This window comes from Podarcis pityusensis (assembly GCF_964106645.2).
Source record: "Podarcis pityusensis genome assembly, chromosome: 7".
NCBI classification, from domain to species: Eukaryota; Metazoa; Chordata; class Lepidosauria; order Squamata; family Lacertidae; genus Podarcis; species Podarcis pityusensis.
Genome location: NC_138031.1, coordinates 39,437,151 through 39,453,777, shown reverse-complemented (window position 1 = coordinate 39,453,777; position 16,627 = coordinate 39,437,151). Strand labels below are relative to the sequence as shown.

Genomic DNA, 16,627 nt, shown 5'->3' with positions numbered 1-16,627 from the left:
TCAAGGAAGCTCAGCAAGTCCGAACAGAACTACACCATCTGGGACAGGGAGTTGCTGGCCATTCATGCAGCGTTCAAAGCGTGGAGGCACTTCCTGATCGGCGCCAAGCACACGGTGCAGGTCTGCACGGACCACAAGAATCTAGAGCACTGGCGCACGGCACAGTTCCTGAACCAGAGGCAGATACGTTGGGCTGAGTTCTTTGCGAATTTCGACTTCCGAATAGAGTATGTCCCGGGGGACACCAACATCATGGCGGATGCTCTCTCCCGTAAGCCACAGTATCTGGAGGAGGCAACGCCAGCGGCCGCCATGCACATCTTCGCACCGACAGTGTGGGCGTGCGCGGCGGCGACAGTTGACCTGGATGCGGTGCGACGAGCATTGCAGGATGACTCCTTCGCGCAAGCAAAGATGGCAGAGGTGCACAGGGGCACGGCAGCGACCGACGAGTTCCAGCTGCGAGATGGTTTGCTCATCCGTAAAGGGGCCATCTACGTGCCGGGAGACGAACTTCGCGCCAAGGTACTGCAGCAGCTGCACGACGCGCCCACTGCCGGGCACTTTGGCAAGGAGAAGACGGTGGAATTAGTAGCCAGAGACTTCTGGTGGCCCGGAATGAGAGGGGAAGTCGCGGACTACGTGGCGAGGTGTGACACCTGCCAGAGGTCCAAACCAGTGCACAGACCGCCGGCCGGACTGCTGGAACCGCTGCAAACTCCGTTCGAGCCATGGGAGAGAGTGGCCCTGGACTTTGTCACGGATCTGCCCAGCTCGAGGGGCAAGACGGCTGTGCTGGTGGTGGTGGATTTGTTCTCCAAGATGGCACATTTCATTCCGTGTGCGAAGGTGGCCACGGCGGAACAAACCGCCAAACTGTTCATAGACCACGTGTTCAAGGTTCACGGTCTGCCGCGGTCTATTCTGTCCGACCGAGGGCGACAGTTCATCTCAAACTTCTGGCAGAGGCTGATGGGCTTCCTGAACGTCAAGATCAACCTGGCGTCGGCTAGACACCCGCAGACCAACGGGCAAGCGGAGCGGGTCAATGCCATCATGCAGCAGTACCTGAGATGTTATGCGAATCAACAGCCTGCGACGTGGGTGGATTACCTGCCTCTCGCCGAGTTCGCCTACAACAACACGAAGCACGTGTCCACGGGGGTCACGCCGTTCTTCGCCAACAACGGGAGGCACCCTAGAACCTTCCCGGGACTGGAAAGAATGGGGGAAGGGGAGCCGCAGACAGCAGATGCGTTCGCGTCGGAGTTGCAGGAGGTCCACGATCAGCTGCGGCGGCACCTGGAGCTGGCTAAACACGCATACAAGGTACAAGCGGACAAACACAGAAGGGTTGGCGAAGAGATCCATGTGGGAGACTGGGTCTGGTTAGCAGCCCACGCAGTGCCGGCCAGGTCGTTGGCGAAGAAGAAACTAGGGCATAAACAACTGGGGCCCTACCAAGTCGACGAACAGGTCAACCCGGTGGCTTTCAGGCTGGCTCTTCCGGAGGGTTCCAGAATGCATCCAGTGTTCCACAGATCGGTGCTCACTCCCTACAAGGCACCTCACAGGTTTCAGGAACCAGGAACGGCACCGGGTCCGCTCCGAGAGAGAACCGGGCAAGGGGGAGTGGCACAGGAGGAGCGCATCAACGAAGTCACGGAGATTTTGGACTCCAGATGGGGGGAAGAGGGGGTAGAATACCTTCTCGCCAAGGAGGGCACCCCGGCCAGTGCCAACAGCTGGGTGCCGGGCTACGCTTTAGACGAACCTCTGCTCAAAGAAGAGTTTCATGCCCTCTTCCCACATAGGCCAATGCCAGCAGACTTTTTCGACGACTGGCTTTTCACGCCCACGCTTTCAGCCAGCATGTTCCGGGGGTTCGACTCGGACGAGGAACCGACACGAGACGCCCGTTCCCCAGAGGGGTCACCCTCGGGATCTGCTTCAGAACCCTCGTATTGGTGGGATGATCGACCAGAGGAGCAGTTCCGCAGAAGGTGGCTGGAGGGTCCAGGACGAGCAACGTCTCCAGAAGGCAACGAGGGAGAGACGGACATGGACGTTTTCGGGGACGACCCGGGTTTCGAGCACGGCGGCACAGAGATGGAAGCGGAGGTGACCGTCGTCAACGAGAGCAGGGAGGAAGAACCGGAAGACTTCGGATGGCGGCCCGCCACGGGAAGCGAACTGTATCCGACATTCGTCCCCCTGACACGGCAGCACCCAGATCCCGCACCGGAAGGAGGGGAGGGGGGAAGAGGGGGCTTCGAGGGGGGGATGGATGTCAGGGGTTCAGGAGCAGAGGCAAGGGCAAGGGAGGAAACAGAGAGCGAGGGAGAGGAGGCAGAAGAAAAGATGAGTGATGACGACGACCCGAGATCTCTGAGTCTTTCCAGTGAATCAGAAGATTCACAGAAAGGAGCACCAGTGGCCAGGGCAAGGGGGGAGCCTAGGGGGACACCCCAGGAAGATAGAGCCAGAGGGGACTCAGAGGGGAGCAGTTGGAAATCAGGACCAGCGTCACCGCCAGAGAGCAGGGAAGAGGAAGGGCGCCAGGGATCAAGCGCTGGCAGCTCACAACAGGGGGGAGGGCACGAGTCAGGAGTGGCCACACCTCCATCGGGGAGCGAAGAAACGGTCAGACGGAAGGTGGAAGGTTGGGCGCGCGTGCCAAGTTCAAATGCACAGGAAGGTGGCGCAGTAGGCAGCCCGGAAAGGGAGCCAGGTCCTAAAGCCCGCCGAAAGGAGGGAGAAGAGTCAGGGGGGTCAGCGTCAGCGTCAGAGGAATCCCGGAAGGAAGAGACCCCGGGGGGCAGAGGGACCCAGAGAAGAACAGTCAGGCGGAAAAGGTGGAGCAAGGCTAGGATATTAAGTTGGTGTACAAGGGGCGGAGACTCAGATGGAGCTTCGCCGATCTAACCATGAGACGTAGAGTTGCACGCAGCAGCTTGAGAATGGAAACTGTAACTCAATAAAGACTTTTATTTAATGATCGCTGGCTAGCGTGATCCTCTGTGAGCTAGGATCTGGAAGCAGCTCTGACAATTAAGTTTTCAATTTTACATTTCAAAATAAGCATTTTACAAACTTTAAAATATTCATTGACTTTCCTTCTCCGTCCATGGTTCATTTTACATATTATACATTCCTGCATATTTTACTATAACCATTCAAATCAGTTTTCCACTTTTAGATCCATAAAAAATTATTTACTCTGTTGAATTTATCTTAGTGCTGCCAGCGTTCTCAGCTGTATACAGTTATTTTTCAAAAATTCAATAAATGTTTTCCACTCTTTTTTAAATATATGTTCTTCTTGCTCTCTTATTCTATGTGTTAAATCTGCAAGTTCTGCATATTCTGTCAACTTAAGTTGCCACTGATCTTTAGTTGGGACCTTGCTCACTTTCCATTTTGGGGCTAACAAAACACAGGCCACATACATATTTTTTGGGGGGTGGGGAGTAGTTTTAAACATTTTTTTCAATTCATTATAAATCATTTCCCAATATACTTTTACCTTTTTACATGTCCACCACATGTGAAAAAAAGGTTCCCTCCACTTCTTTACACTTCCAACACGTATCTGATTCTGTTTTATAAATCTTAGCCAACCTACTCAGAGTTAAATACCACCTATGAAACATTTTCAAATAATTCTCTTTCAATAACATGCAGTAAATTTCAGGTCACTTTCCCAAAGTTTCTTCCAGAGATTAAGATCTATATTGTGTCCTATATCTATTGCCCAGTGTGCCACTGAAGCTTTAACAAGCTCGTCTTTTCTTTCCCATTCCAATAAAAAACTATACATTTTAGACAGAAGTTTATTCTTGTTTTGTAAGAGGTCTTTTTCAAATTGTGAGCTTTGGTCCAGAAATCCATTCTTTCTATCTAATTTAAACATGTTGTATATCTCGTGATATTGTAACTAACCCATAAGTTGGCTCCTTAAGTTTTCAACTGATTTCATTTTGGGGTCGTTCCCCCTGTAAAATCCAGCAGTTCCCTGTAAGTCACCCATTGTCTGCCAATGCATATGTACATTGTTGTTGAAGCTGCTTCACGAACAGACTTCTGTTGAAACGTGGTATTGAAATGTTGTAAGCAAACAAAACTAGATGTTGGACTAGATGGATCGTTGTTTGATTTTGCAAGCCAGTTCTTTGTTCCCCCTGCTTTGGAGAGGATTCATGCTTCTGGAAGGAGATTTGAGGCCCCTACCTGTTCTGACTCATTATGATTCTTTCACTCTCAGCTTAAACTTTTCAGGTGGTATGCTTGCCCAGAATATCAGCACAATGTGTTAATTTAAAAGTAATTTGGTACAGCAGCCCAAGATCTGCCTGTAAGTGCACTTAAGAGATGCTGCCTGAGCTTGTATAATCACCATGATTCGTGCTAAGCATGTCTTATTTTAAAAATGTAATTGCTACAAATCTAAAATATTAGAACACATTAAGGTAATTTTGCACTATTCAGAACAAAATGTATTGTTAAAAAAAATCAAAAATCAAGGAGGTCATCGGGCCGATAAAAGATTTGTTGCCAAGCAGACAGAACTGGCTTGTGCATGTACATGGAAATCAAACAAGTTATGCATACGTCCAGTGAGAAATGCTTTGCATATTTCATGCAAAATGTATTTTTCTTACTTCCTTTGAAGGGGAGAAACACATCAGCAAATATACAGCATACCTGTGATAATAGCGTCACCACCAACCACAGCTTCCCTGACCACATGTACCACAATGATTTATTACCCTGCTACTCCCCTCCTTACAGAGGCAATCAAAGCAACTAACAGAATTCAAGAAATAGACAGAATTAAAATATTAATCCACATAATGAATATCATAAACAAAAAACTACGGACAGCCTAAGAAAAGGCTTAGAGTGTCAACAGACAAACTTAAAACAGCAATAAAATAAAAAGTTACTCCCCTAATATTTGACTGTTCAAGATAAAATGGATAAGTGGGCTCATTATTTATATTTGATTAACGATGATCTTATACAATTTACGCAGTATGCAATGGATAAAGTGCTGTTCTGTAGATGTAGTCGGGAATGTTAATAAAAATAAATGCATATCTCTGTTGGGGTTTTTTATTTTTGAAAAAGGTTAACTGATTCATCTATTAATGGTTTCAGCCACACTTGTTCCAAGCTGTAAATGCAATCTTACTAACTGTATCAAAGGTACTTTCCACAAAGTACAGAGTGCAGGCAGAACCTAGCAGATGTTGATCACAGAAAGCTTATTCCACAAGGCATTGCTGCTCGGCCACCGCTGATCATTTCAGCAGATAAAGCACACAAGCTCCACTAAAATCACTAAAGGCCACTTGGTGCCTTGCAAACCAATTTAAAGTGGGAAGCAAGCAGAAAGCTGTTTGTACTGAAATGAGATACCCACATACCAACAAGCACTGGAAATGGGGGGGGGAAACCAATTAACTTACCTGCAGCATATCATCCACCATTGTTAAAATGTACTGAACCGTTTGTTCCTTGGAGATGTGAGTCATGAGGTTTATGAACGTTTTAGCGCACTAGGGAGGAAAGAAGTAATCCAAAGAAAGTTAGAATTATTCGCAAGTGTTTTCATTCTTATTTTCATTTGGCAATCTTGCAAGCACAGCCTGTGTCAGGAACACTGAAACAATCCAAAGTTGTTTCCCTGTAATAAACACAAGTATTGGGAAACTTCTCCCCAGCCTACTACTATTGCACTGGCTGCATTCATTTAATCAGCAGTCCAAGCAGAATTTGGCAATGGGTTCTTGACTGTTTCCTCTAGAATAGAAAGGTATGCTGTGTTTAATGCATGCCCAGCAGACACAAGGCCATAGATGAAGAGAACAAGGCACAATCCCATAAAATAAAGCAGGTGGTAATAACCTTTGTCCTTTCAGCTGTTGCTAAATGGTATCTCCCATAATCCCTGTCCGTTGGCCATGCTTGCTGGGGCTGATGCGAGTTTTAGTTCAGTAGCATCAGGAGGACAAAAAACTCCCCACACCTGAAGTTAAGGTCTACTATGGTTTCTAACAGGCACAAAGGGGAGGCAATGATGAAGACATTTATGTATGCTGAGCTTCACTAACTTCAACAAAAATGTGCAAAACTGCCCATTATACTTTTCGAAATTAACTAATATGGGAGTGGGGGAGATTGATTTTGTTCCTAGTCTGAACAGGAGAAGACATATTCATAGGGTAAGTGCTCCAACATAGGGTTGTCCTATGTCCAGAATTTCCCAGACATGTCCTGTTTTGGGGGGGCAGTATGCCCCCTCCAGGCAGAATTTGGCACTGTATTTGAAATGTCCGGGTTTTGGGGGAAGGGGTATTTATTGGGGGAGGGGTTGGAGGGACACATGCATGCCACCGAAGCGTGGAAGAGGGCAGGCACTGTCCAGGAAGGTCATTTTCAAAATATGGCAACCCTATCCAACAACAATTACTGCATTAAGAGGAGTACTTATATAAAGTGTGCCTATACTTTAACAAGCAACTTTTAAATAATATTTACAATGGCTGTAGCCAGATATGTACAAGTGTCAGTATACTCGTGCAAGAAGGTTTTTGAGTTGTTTCCTTCTCACTGCAGCCCCAACTTCCCCCAAAGCTGCTCTGCAAAGTCAAGGCACGCTCTGGAACAGTATGGGGTGGGGCAGAGAAAGAAGAGAGTTGCAAGAAAGGAGGCGGCAAATCGCCAGGCAAGGCTGGGAAACTCTGCCTGAAACCCTGCAGAGCTGATGCCACTCAGCGTAGACAACAATGATCCAGATGGACCAATGTTGCAGCTCAGTATAATGCAGCCTCCTCTTGTCCTATGTAATTACACTCCTTCTCCAGCTACAACCCAGTTCTCAATGGCACCCTAAGCCACATTCTCTAAGCACCAAGTGTGATTTGCACTAGCATGCAAATGGCAAGCAGTTAAACTACACTTTTGGATTAGTTGCACACAAAAATCTGACTGCAATAGCAGAACCCATAAAATGCTCAAAAGGAGGACTGCATATTCAAACAGAGGTCTAAGGCATTCTAACATAACCTATGGACTCTGGTGAAACTTCCATAATTTATTCTGCCTTGGGATACTGGAATACTGTGTCCAATTCTGGGCACAACAATTTAAGAAGGGTGTTGACAAGCTGGAACATGTGCAGAAGAGGGCAACCAAGATGATCAAGGGTCCGGAAACCAAGGTTTATGTGGAACAGTTGAAGCAGTTGGGTATGTTTAGGCGGTATGTTTAGCATGGAAATGAGGAGACTGAGAGGAGAAATGATAGCCATCTTCCTATATCTCAAGGGCTTCATATGGCAGAGGGAATAAGCTTGATTTCTCCTGCTCTGGAGGGTCGGACTCGAACCAATGCCTTCAAGTTACAAGACAGGAGATTCTGACTAAACATTGGGAAAACTTTCCAACAGTATGAGCTAATTGACCATGGAACGGTCTCCCTCAGGAAGTTGTGGACTCTCCTTCCTTGGAGGTTTTTCAGCAGAGGTTGGCTGGCCATCTGCCTGGGATGCTTTAGTTGAGATTCCTGCATTGCAGGGGGTTGGACTAGATGACCCTTGGGGTCCCTTCCAACTCTACAATTCTGGCTTGCATTATTTATGCTTCTTGTCATCATACTCAATGGTAGAAAGTGCAGAAGGCATACGGTTAATTCACCAGGACATTTTCACAAATGATCTATGAGGAAAGCTGGCACAGAAGCAGAAATATAGATGACAAACTTTTAAAACCAGAATGCCAAAGACAAAACAACCACACACATTGGCTGTTCCTAGAACAGGAGATTGCCCCAAAGAGATGCTGGGTTACCTGGCTGCCTTCATTTTTAATCAATTCTTGTTTCTCTTCTGGGCTCCTTTTCTGCTCGAATCTTTGAATAAATTCACAGTCTTCTGCTGAAATCATCTGCCCTCTAGCAAGGAAAACAAAGCTTTAAGGACTTCCTGTGCTACCATTGTTTTACTGCTTGTAGATTTAACAGAATATATCCTGCTGTTCAAAAAATTTTCCCCGAGGTGCTAATGTAATAATTTCCTACAGTGACTGTTTAGTGAGCACACTTCCCTTTCCAAACATATTAAATAAATTTGGAGCATGTACTGTGTTTAGCCCAAGAGCATGGATGCTGTCCAAAGCCATTATCTTGCAAGGAAAAGGGCAGTGAAGACCCCAGTGTATCTTTGACGATTCAAAAGCTTCTATGGAGCCAAGGCTAATGGAATTTTTGACTTTTTTTCCCTTGAAGCAGTAAACCCCAACTCCATGCCTAATCATAAACTGCTTTTGAAAGGTCTACAGTGGTACCTCTGGTTATGAACTTAATTCGTTCCGAAGGTCCATTCTTAAGCTGAAACCGTTCTTATCCTGAGGTGCGCTTTCACTAATGGCGCCTCTGGCGCACGATTTCTGTTCGCATCCTGGGGCAAAGTTCGCAACCAGGAGCAGCTGCTTCCGGGTTAGAGGAGCTCATAACCTGAAGCATTCGTAACCAGAAGCGTTTGTGACCAGAGGTACCATTGTACTTAGTTTCATAAGAACTTAAGAACAGGCCTGTACTCTTGTACAGTCTACAAGAACAGCATAAAGTTGACCATGTTTTGAGTAAACTGTTTTCAAGTCTTTATATCCTTGAGTCTGATTTGGAAGCTCCAGCTACTGTAGACTGCAGCAGCCAGATTACTTTTTCCCTTTTCTGGTTAAGAATACTTGACACCATTGTTAAAACAGCTGCAATGGCTGCCCATCTGCTACTGAGCCTAGTTCAAGATTCACGTATTGATTTACAACTTGAATCCAGGATACCTCAGGGATCTCCTGAAACTTTATATCCCAGCTTGATCACCAAGATCAACTACAGGAGCATCTTTGGTCATTCCCTGAGTTTGTGAGGCTCATCTGACAACAATGAGAAACTGAGCCTTTAGCTTCCACCAGTCCTGTGGGAAATCCTGCCAAATAGTTCAGTGGGCACCTTCTGTGCCAACTTTTAAACGCCTGCTGAAAACCTTTCGGTTCCAGAAGGCCTATGCAGGCAGTTAAAAGTACATCGTCCACAATGGTCGATTGATGTGTGTTTTTAATTTCTCTTTTGCTCTTAACTTGTACTTAAATGTTATTGTTTCATTTTACGTTTATACATTGTTGTAAAGCACTGTGACATATTTTTTAATGACACAGTGGTATATAAACATTTTTATAAATAAATAAAAGATTCAGTGTATTTCTATGCAACGTTAACATGTTTTGGGTAAACCACAGGAAATCATCTATTGATTGTGAATTTCAATGTACTGTACTATTTTACCTTCCCTTAAATTTAGAGTTAATCAGCACACTGCTTAGAAAAGATAATCAAGCCCAAAGAAAAAAGCCTTATTAAAAATATATGTTTTTAAATTGCAAGATAATATTCATTCCTACCATTTCAGAATAGTAACTAATCCTGGGCACTGGTGCCAATAAATAAATAAAGATTCTTAGACAGCAGTCCTACATCTTTTGGTTCCCCAACACCCTGACAACTTTCCAATGACAGACCAACATAATTCCAAGGCCATGAGGAAAAACAGCTGCTGATTAGGGATAAAGAGCATGTCCTAAGTGATGTTATTCATTAAAAAAAAAAAAGCCCTCTTGCAATCAGTCAGTGACACAGTAACTTGTGATTCAGTTTTCCTTTCAATTATAGATTTTCCTTGCAAGAAGTGTAGTTCTTCTGTTCACATGAAGTAGTAACAGTCTTTTTTTTATTTCTTTGCAATATTGAATTTGATCAGGCTGTAATCTCATTACTATTATTGTACAATATAATATTGTTCCAATTCTGTAATTATTTCATCAGACAATGCCTGGTGAATATTAGGTGTTTGCTTTCCTGTGAATTTCACTGGTATTGTTTGTGAATTAATGAATCAAATGGGGGGGGGGGATAGTAAGTGAATGTGGCCACAACTACTTAGACATTCCAGCCCACCCTTTGACCTGGCAATGTTCTTTTGTGCTGGTTAAATTCTTCTTTGTGAGCAATGGAGATCTGGGAGGCCTTTTTGTGTGTAGTTAATTATGTAGTTAAATGGCAGAAAGCAATCTTAAGGATAGTGGAATTCCTCAACAAATTGGCATTTTAAAACCTAGATTTTGCCAGACTTCTGAAAAAGTTTAAGAAAATTGTTAGGAAAAAATGTTTCTATCAATCATATCCATCCATGGAACCCTACCCTTATTTGTTTTAACGAAATATCATTTCTGGTAATAACAGTTAATTTTCACTAACTCAGTATTTTTCCAGTTCTCCTAACAGCATGCAAGACCTTCCAAAAGCATAAAAACTGTAACTAGTTTAGAAGCCTAGAGATATATGCTCCTTCTGGGAACCTGTGCCCAGATACTAACTTACTGGAGATATGACTGCCAATTCACTTTGTTGGCCCGAACCTCAGCAGCTTTGGCAGCAATGATATTGGTGGGGACAGCAGCATCTACAGCACCCCGGATATCCATTTTTATCTTGATGTCAAAACCTGTTAAGAAAATAAAGGCTGCTATCAGTTTACATTGAACAAAGTGATTTCAAGAGCTCGAAATTGTGTTTATAAAGCTGCTAAACCTACGAGAAGTGACTATAGTTCATCCAAAAGTTTAAACCCCACTAACTTCAAATAAGAATTAAGAATGTTCTTAACTTTTTAACATTGAAATTAATGAGGCTTACAAGTCTGTATGTTCCACGGGATTGTTCCAGGTGCAGGCATTTGCATACCATATTATTTGCTTATTTTCTACAGTTGCTCATTGAAGCCTATTCTGCATACACCTCAATTTTCCAGGCATTATATATTATGCTATCCTGACTGTACACTGATTTGGAATCAAACATCTTCTAACAATTTTCTTTTTAAGTCCAAGGCCCACATAGTTGCAGAAGTATTACAGTAATATATACAACATGATCAGCTTTGAAAAGATTTCCATGCAATACATAAAGCAGTTTTGAATAAAACAGAACTATAATCCTATAATTCCCTTACCTGTATGATATAGGAGACGGCAGGCAGAGACCACCCCCTCCCACAACAAGGTATTAATCCGCTCCCTGGCCCAGCCAGCTGTCCCTTCTCTGCTAGTTTTTTATCAGCCAGGATGGGGGGGAGCAGGGGTCCAGAGTACAAGCAGGCGTTCTGACCAATCCAAGCACCTTGTCAATGTCCTCAAGCCATAACCAACTGAAGGCCAAAACAACAGGACTAGACAGTGTTCTGGACACCCCTTAAGGGTTATCTGCTGTAATAGTGGAGTCAAGATCCCAGTGGATGTAAGCGATGTTTTGCAAACAAGTCACAGCAAGCTGCCATCAGGTCTATCACCTCCTTTGGGCCAGACTGTAAAAGGCCCTGCACTACCAGGAAAAGCTCTGTTGTACAGCACAATGAGGATGCAATGGAAAGCCTAAATCTCAACAGGAAGTGATCTGCCCCGACAAGGAAGTGATGTCAATATCAGATCACCTTCTTCCTGCTCAGCCAAGAAAGCAGGGACCAGAGTGTGACCTTCCACAAGCGTTGGGACAGCCCCATGGTCGTCATGGCAGCCATGAAGTCCTGATCCACCCCAGAGCTGACAGCTTCAACTTGGATGTTGAAGTCCCCCAACACCAGCAATCTGGGAGTCCTCAGCATCACCTCCAAGATCAGCTCTATCAGTTCAGCCAGGGAGACCGCTGGGCAACGAGACAGACAGTAAACCAGAAGAATCCCTAATCCCAAAGTCAGCAACACATATACTCTAAATTCACACACACACACACACACACACACACACACACACAAACACACACACCTCGACAGACAGCCTGGAGAGAAAGAGTGTTCTCACTTCTCACATTCTATCAGCTCTGGCTCAGGGCAATTCCCTCCCCCCCCCCCCCCCCCGCTGAGGTAGCAGCTACTTTGTGGAACACTCTACTTAGAAAAGTTTGTTCACCTCTTTATTTCTTGAACAATTATTCCAACCAAGCTAATACAATTAATTAAAAAAATCCTCCCAGTGGGATATAGCTCCTCTGATGCTGGGTATTTATTATTATTGTATTAGGATGGGGTGGGGCTTATCACACTTTTATATTTACTTTGATAGTGCTAATTCATTTTAGAAAAGTAGTAAGTAAATAAATCAACAACAACGCAAGAAAAAATGTGCAGAATGCCCTTTCATTTATCATAAACTATTCAGTATTATGTGACATGGGCATTGTTCCAAAGAGGATCTGCACATTTGAGATTGTAGATTTGTTGCCAAATAAAGTTCAGGCTGCTAACAAAACTCAGTTTCATTTTTGAGACAAACAGTTTCTGGTTCAGGCAGCAAGTAATTTTGCCCAGCAGCTAAGGATTAACTTGATTTCTACTTTCTGTGACCTATAACCAATGTCACTTCCCCTTTCCAGCTAAGGGGTAACTTTTCAATTTTTCAACCCTATACAGTACACCCTTTCTAGCTGTAAGCACAAGTTCAAGCATGAACAACATTGTGCTGCATGAACAAGACTGCACTGCACATCATCCTAAAGTGATACTTTTTTCTTTTCTTTTTACAGAATGGAAGTATAGTTTGAATACCAGAATGTATGACCTTCACCACTTCTGCTTTCTACTTTCTTAGGGGGCGTCTGGCCTAGTCCAGCTCTGATGCCAAAACAAGCTGCCTGAGTTTTTAATGCATTAAATCATTGTTAGGGCAGAACTCTCCATAAACATCAGATAACTCAGCCTGACTGAACCTGTTCAAACTTCATCAGGACCATTTGCCTACACACAAAAACCATATAAACTGTTTCCTCCCTTCCACTGGAAACATGCAATGACTGTTATTGGATGAAACATTTCCTTCTGCCCTCTGTGTTAGTGTCAACAAGATCAAGTCTTACCTCAGATGAAGGAAGTTGAACAACCATTTTTCATTCTGGCATACAACCTAAGTGCACCTATATGTACTCTAAAAGTCATTAGCAGTACCAAGATACTGGTTTGATTACAAGGAGCACAAACATTTAACGAAGTGGTGAGAGAAAACTTAATGGTTCAGTAAGCTCAAGGACAGCAAGATTCAGAAAAACAAAGCTCTTATAGAAAGACTGAAATAACTAGACAATTCCCATCCCGAGATCAGAGTGGCCCTGTGCTGTTTTGCTTTTTTAAAATATGCACAGCAGCATCTTCATCTTGGCACTTATTTTAGTCGCCTTTCTGCACCACTTAAAGAACATCTAGCCCAATAGCTGAGAGTGCAGCAGAGCAATCAAATTCATGGATTCCAAGACTAGCAAAGGCTGGGATTAGCCACAACAGCAAGGGGGTTAAAAGCCAGGACCTCAGTAATGCCTCCTAAGAACCAGAAGCCTGGAGATAATAGAGAACCACCCTGCTCTGCTTGTGACCTTCCCTGCGGCATCGAGATAATCACTCGCCGCTTAAACAGATGTTGGGAATCCGCAAGAGCTTTCCTAGCTGAGAGTATTTTGCGTGCAGCGGGCACGTGGGTAGCTCGGGAGGCGAGAACGGGGCGGCCTTCCGTGAGTTCCAGCTGAGTCTCCAGGGCAGCGCGCAGCTTCCTTGCCAGCGATGCTCGCCCGGAGGCAAGCGGGCGCAGCGCCTGTCCCTTCCCGGTGCCCACCAGCCCCACCCCAAGTCCAGCCCCTGTCCCGCTCCCGGGGCTGCAGGCCTCACTTACCTCCTTCGCTTCGTAGGCCGGAGATGAAGTCCCCGGAATCCGCAGCGGCAACGGGTGACCCAGACTCAGCAGCTAAGCAGAAGAGGGACAGTCGAGGCTCACGGTCATGTGACTGCGCTCAGCTGACAACAACAGCGGCCGAGATAGGGCGACGCTACGGGTCCCCGGAAGGCTCCGTTCGCGAAGCGGGAAATGTTGGCCAAAAGAGGAGGCGGGGGACGCCGCGAGGGCGAGCGTGCTGGGTCGGTACGTTAGAGCGCTGTGTAGACGCAACTTTTATTTTCAGCGTCACAGAACGCTTTTCTTTTTATTTTCTAACGTTATTGGAGGGTTAATGGGAGAGTTTGAAGAGAGCCTTTGCAGGCAGCTGTGATAAAACAATCATATGGCCTGGTCCGTGGCAAGTTTAGTAACGCAATGACCTCCAATGCACTCGCCCTCCCCGCAGCGCGCGCACGTACACAAACATAGAACTTTGATCATCTGCACAAGTTCCAGCTTGTCCATATCCTTATTAAATTGTGGTGCCCAGAACTGGACACATCATTCCAGGTGTGGTCTGACCAAGGCAGAAGAGTGTTACTGTTACTTCCCTTGATCTGTTACTGTTACTTCTGTTGATGCAGCCTAGAAGAACATTAGCTTATTTTGCTGTTGCTGCATCACACTGTTGACTCGCGTTCATCTTGTGGTCTATTAAGACCCCTAGATCCTTTTCACGTGTACTACTGACAAGCCAGGGGTCCCCCATCTTATATTTGTGCAGCTGCTTAAAACCTGACATTTTTCCCTAGTGAAATTCATTTTGATAGTTTGGGTCTTGTTCTCCAATCTGTTAAGGTCATCTTGAATCCCAATTCTGTCTTCTGCGGCAGACAGAAATGGGAGCTCCTCCTCCCATTTTGGTATCATCTGCAAATTTGATGAGCACCCCCTCAATTCCTTCTTCCAAGTCATTTATAAAGACATTGAACAATAGCAAGCATCTCACTCTTTGGGTTTTGGTCAGTCAACCAGCTAAAAATCCACCCAACAGTTACATTGTTCAGACCACATTTTACCAGCTTCTCTGCAAGAAGATCATGGGGGACTTTGTCAAAAAGCCTTACTGAAATCAAGATACACTGCACCCCCAGCATTCCCCTGATTCACCAAGATTGTAATTCTATCAAAAAAGAAATGAGATTCGTCTGGCATGACTTGTTTTTGAGAAACCCATGCTGGGTTGTAGTAATCACAGCATTCTTTTCTGAGTGCTCATATACAGATCTGTTCTAGGACCTTTCCTGGTACAGTGGTACCTCGGGTTACAGACGCTTCAGTTTACATACTGTCAGGGCTGCCTCAAGTCTCAGCTCACAAAAGACCAACGCCTTTCTTTTCTTATATACAAAAGTGTTTATTGCAGTTCATTGTTTGCTTCAGATCCGAGGCGCGCAGCCCTACGTCTGCTAGGCTTAGACCGCTGAAGTCCCTTCTGAATCTGTCCCTCCCTTGCACCAGTTTAAGAGGCTTGCGCTGCTCCACCTCTTTCTCTCTTTCCTTTTCCGCAGGGTCTTTCTGCCCGCTGGGGTTTCGCCCCTCCTGGATTCCTCCGACGCGGAATCAGACTGCTCTTGCCCCCTCCTGCGGGCTTTGGGACCTGGCCCCTCCTCCGGGCTCCCTGTACTTCCGCGCGCCTCTACATTTGAACTTGGCGCGCGCCCCCAACCTCTAACTTTCCTTTTGACAGCTACGCTACTCCCTTCACTACTCCCCTCCCCTTCCGGGAGGGTGGCTTGCTCCGACCTCCCTCCTTTCTCTGCTGCCGGAGCCGCCTCCCCTGATACACTGGAACCTCCACCCCCTTCGCTGCACTCTGGCGGGGAGGCTGGTCCTGACGCCCAGCTGCCACTTTGGGATCCCCCGCTGGCCCCCTGCTCCTGACAAGTCCCCCCTGGGGCTCCCCTGGCCTTGACCACCGGCGCCCCCTTCTGGGAATCCTCTGATTCGCTGGAAAGACTCATGGAATCTCTAGAGTCATTGTCATCCTCTTCCTCGCTGTCCTGGGATTCATCCCCATCGCTCTCCATCTCCTGCCTACCCTGTGCCTCTGTCCCTGAACCCCTGACACATACACTTCAGGTTACAGACTCCGTTAACCCAGAAATAGTACCTCGGGTTAAGAACTTTGCTTCAAGATGAGAACAGAAATCGTGCGGCGGCAGCGGGAGGCCCTATTAGCTAAAGTGGTGCTTCAGGTTAAGAACAGTTTCAGGTTAAGAACGAACCTCCAGAATGAATTATGTTCTTAATCCGAGGTACCACTGTATTGACATAAAGCTAACTGGTTGGTAGTTACTTGGGTTTTCTTTTCCCCCTTTTCGAAGATGGAGACAACATTTACCTGTCTCCAATCTGCAGGGACTTCACCTGTTCTCAAAGAATTCTCAAAGGTTATAGACAGTGGCTCTGACATTACATCCGCAAACTCCTGTAGTCAGTGCTTTTTTCTGGGGGGACGCAGGGGTACGCATACCCCTAAACATTTTGTGAATCTACGTTTGGCCTCATTGAGGGGCAGTATTTCAATATGAGTAGGAATAATAATAATAATAGTAATAATAATAATAATAATTTATTTATACCCCGCCCATCTGGCTGGGTTTCCCCAGCCACTCTGGGCAGCTCCCAATCAAATGTTAAAAACACAATACAGCATTAAACATTAAAAACTTCCCTAAATAGGGCTGCCTTCAGATGTCTTTTAAAAGTAGGATACAGTGGTACCTTGGGTGGCTGGGGAAACTCAGCCAGATGGGCGGGGTATAAATAATAAATTATTAAATTATTATTCTAGAGGGTTAATGTGGGGGGGG

General features: G+C 45.5%; 2 protein-coding genes across 3 annotated transcripts in view; one reads left to right on the top strand and one right to left on the bottom strand.

Moving 5' to 3' along the window:
* The window catches only part of ATP6V1H (ATPase H+ transporting V1 subunit H), a 41,357-nt gene extending 27,445 nt beyond the window's left edge, over positions 1–13,912 (bottom strand). The window contains exons 1-4 of the mRNA XM_081013522.1: positions 13,770–13,912; positions 10,441–10,564; positions 7,854–7,956; positions 5,472–5,561 (exon numbers count right to left, since the gene is read on the bottom strand). Of these exons, the coding sequence (XP_080869648.1) occupies positions 5,472–5,561; positions 7,854–7,956; positions 10,441–10,544 (297 nt within the window). The 5' untranslated portion in view covers positions 10,545–10,564; positions 13,770–13,912. The remainder of the gene's footprint in view (positions 1–5,471; positions 5,562–7,853; positions 7,957–10,440; positions 10,565–13,769) is intronic.
* Positions 13,913–13,932: 20 nt separating this feature from the next.
* The window catches only part of RGS20 (regulator of G protein signaling 20), a 44,320-nt gene continuing 41,625 nt past the window's right edge, over positions 13,933–16,627 (top strand). For both annotated transcript variants that reach the window (XM_081013641.1, XM_081013646.1), the window contains exon 1: positions 13,933–14,015. The gene's annotated coding sequence lies outside the window, so the exon portion shown is untranslated. The remainder of the gene's footprint in view (positions 14,016–16,627) is intronic.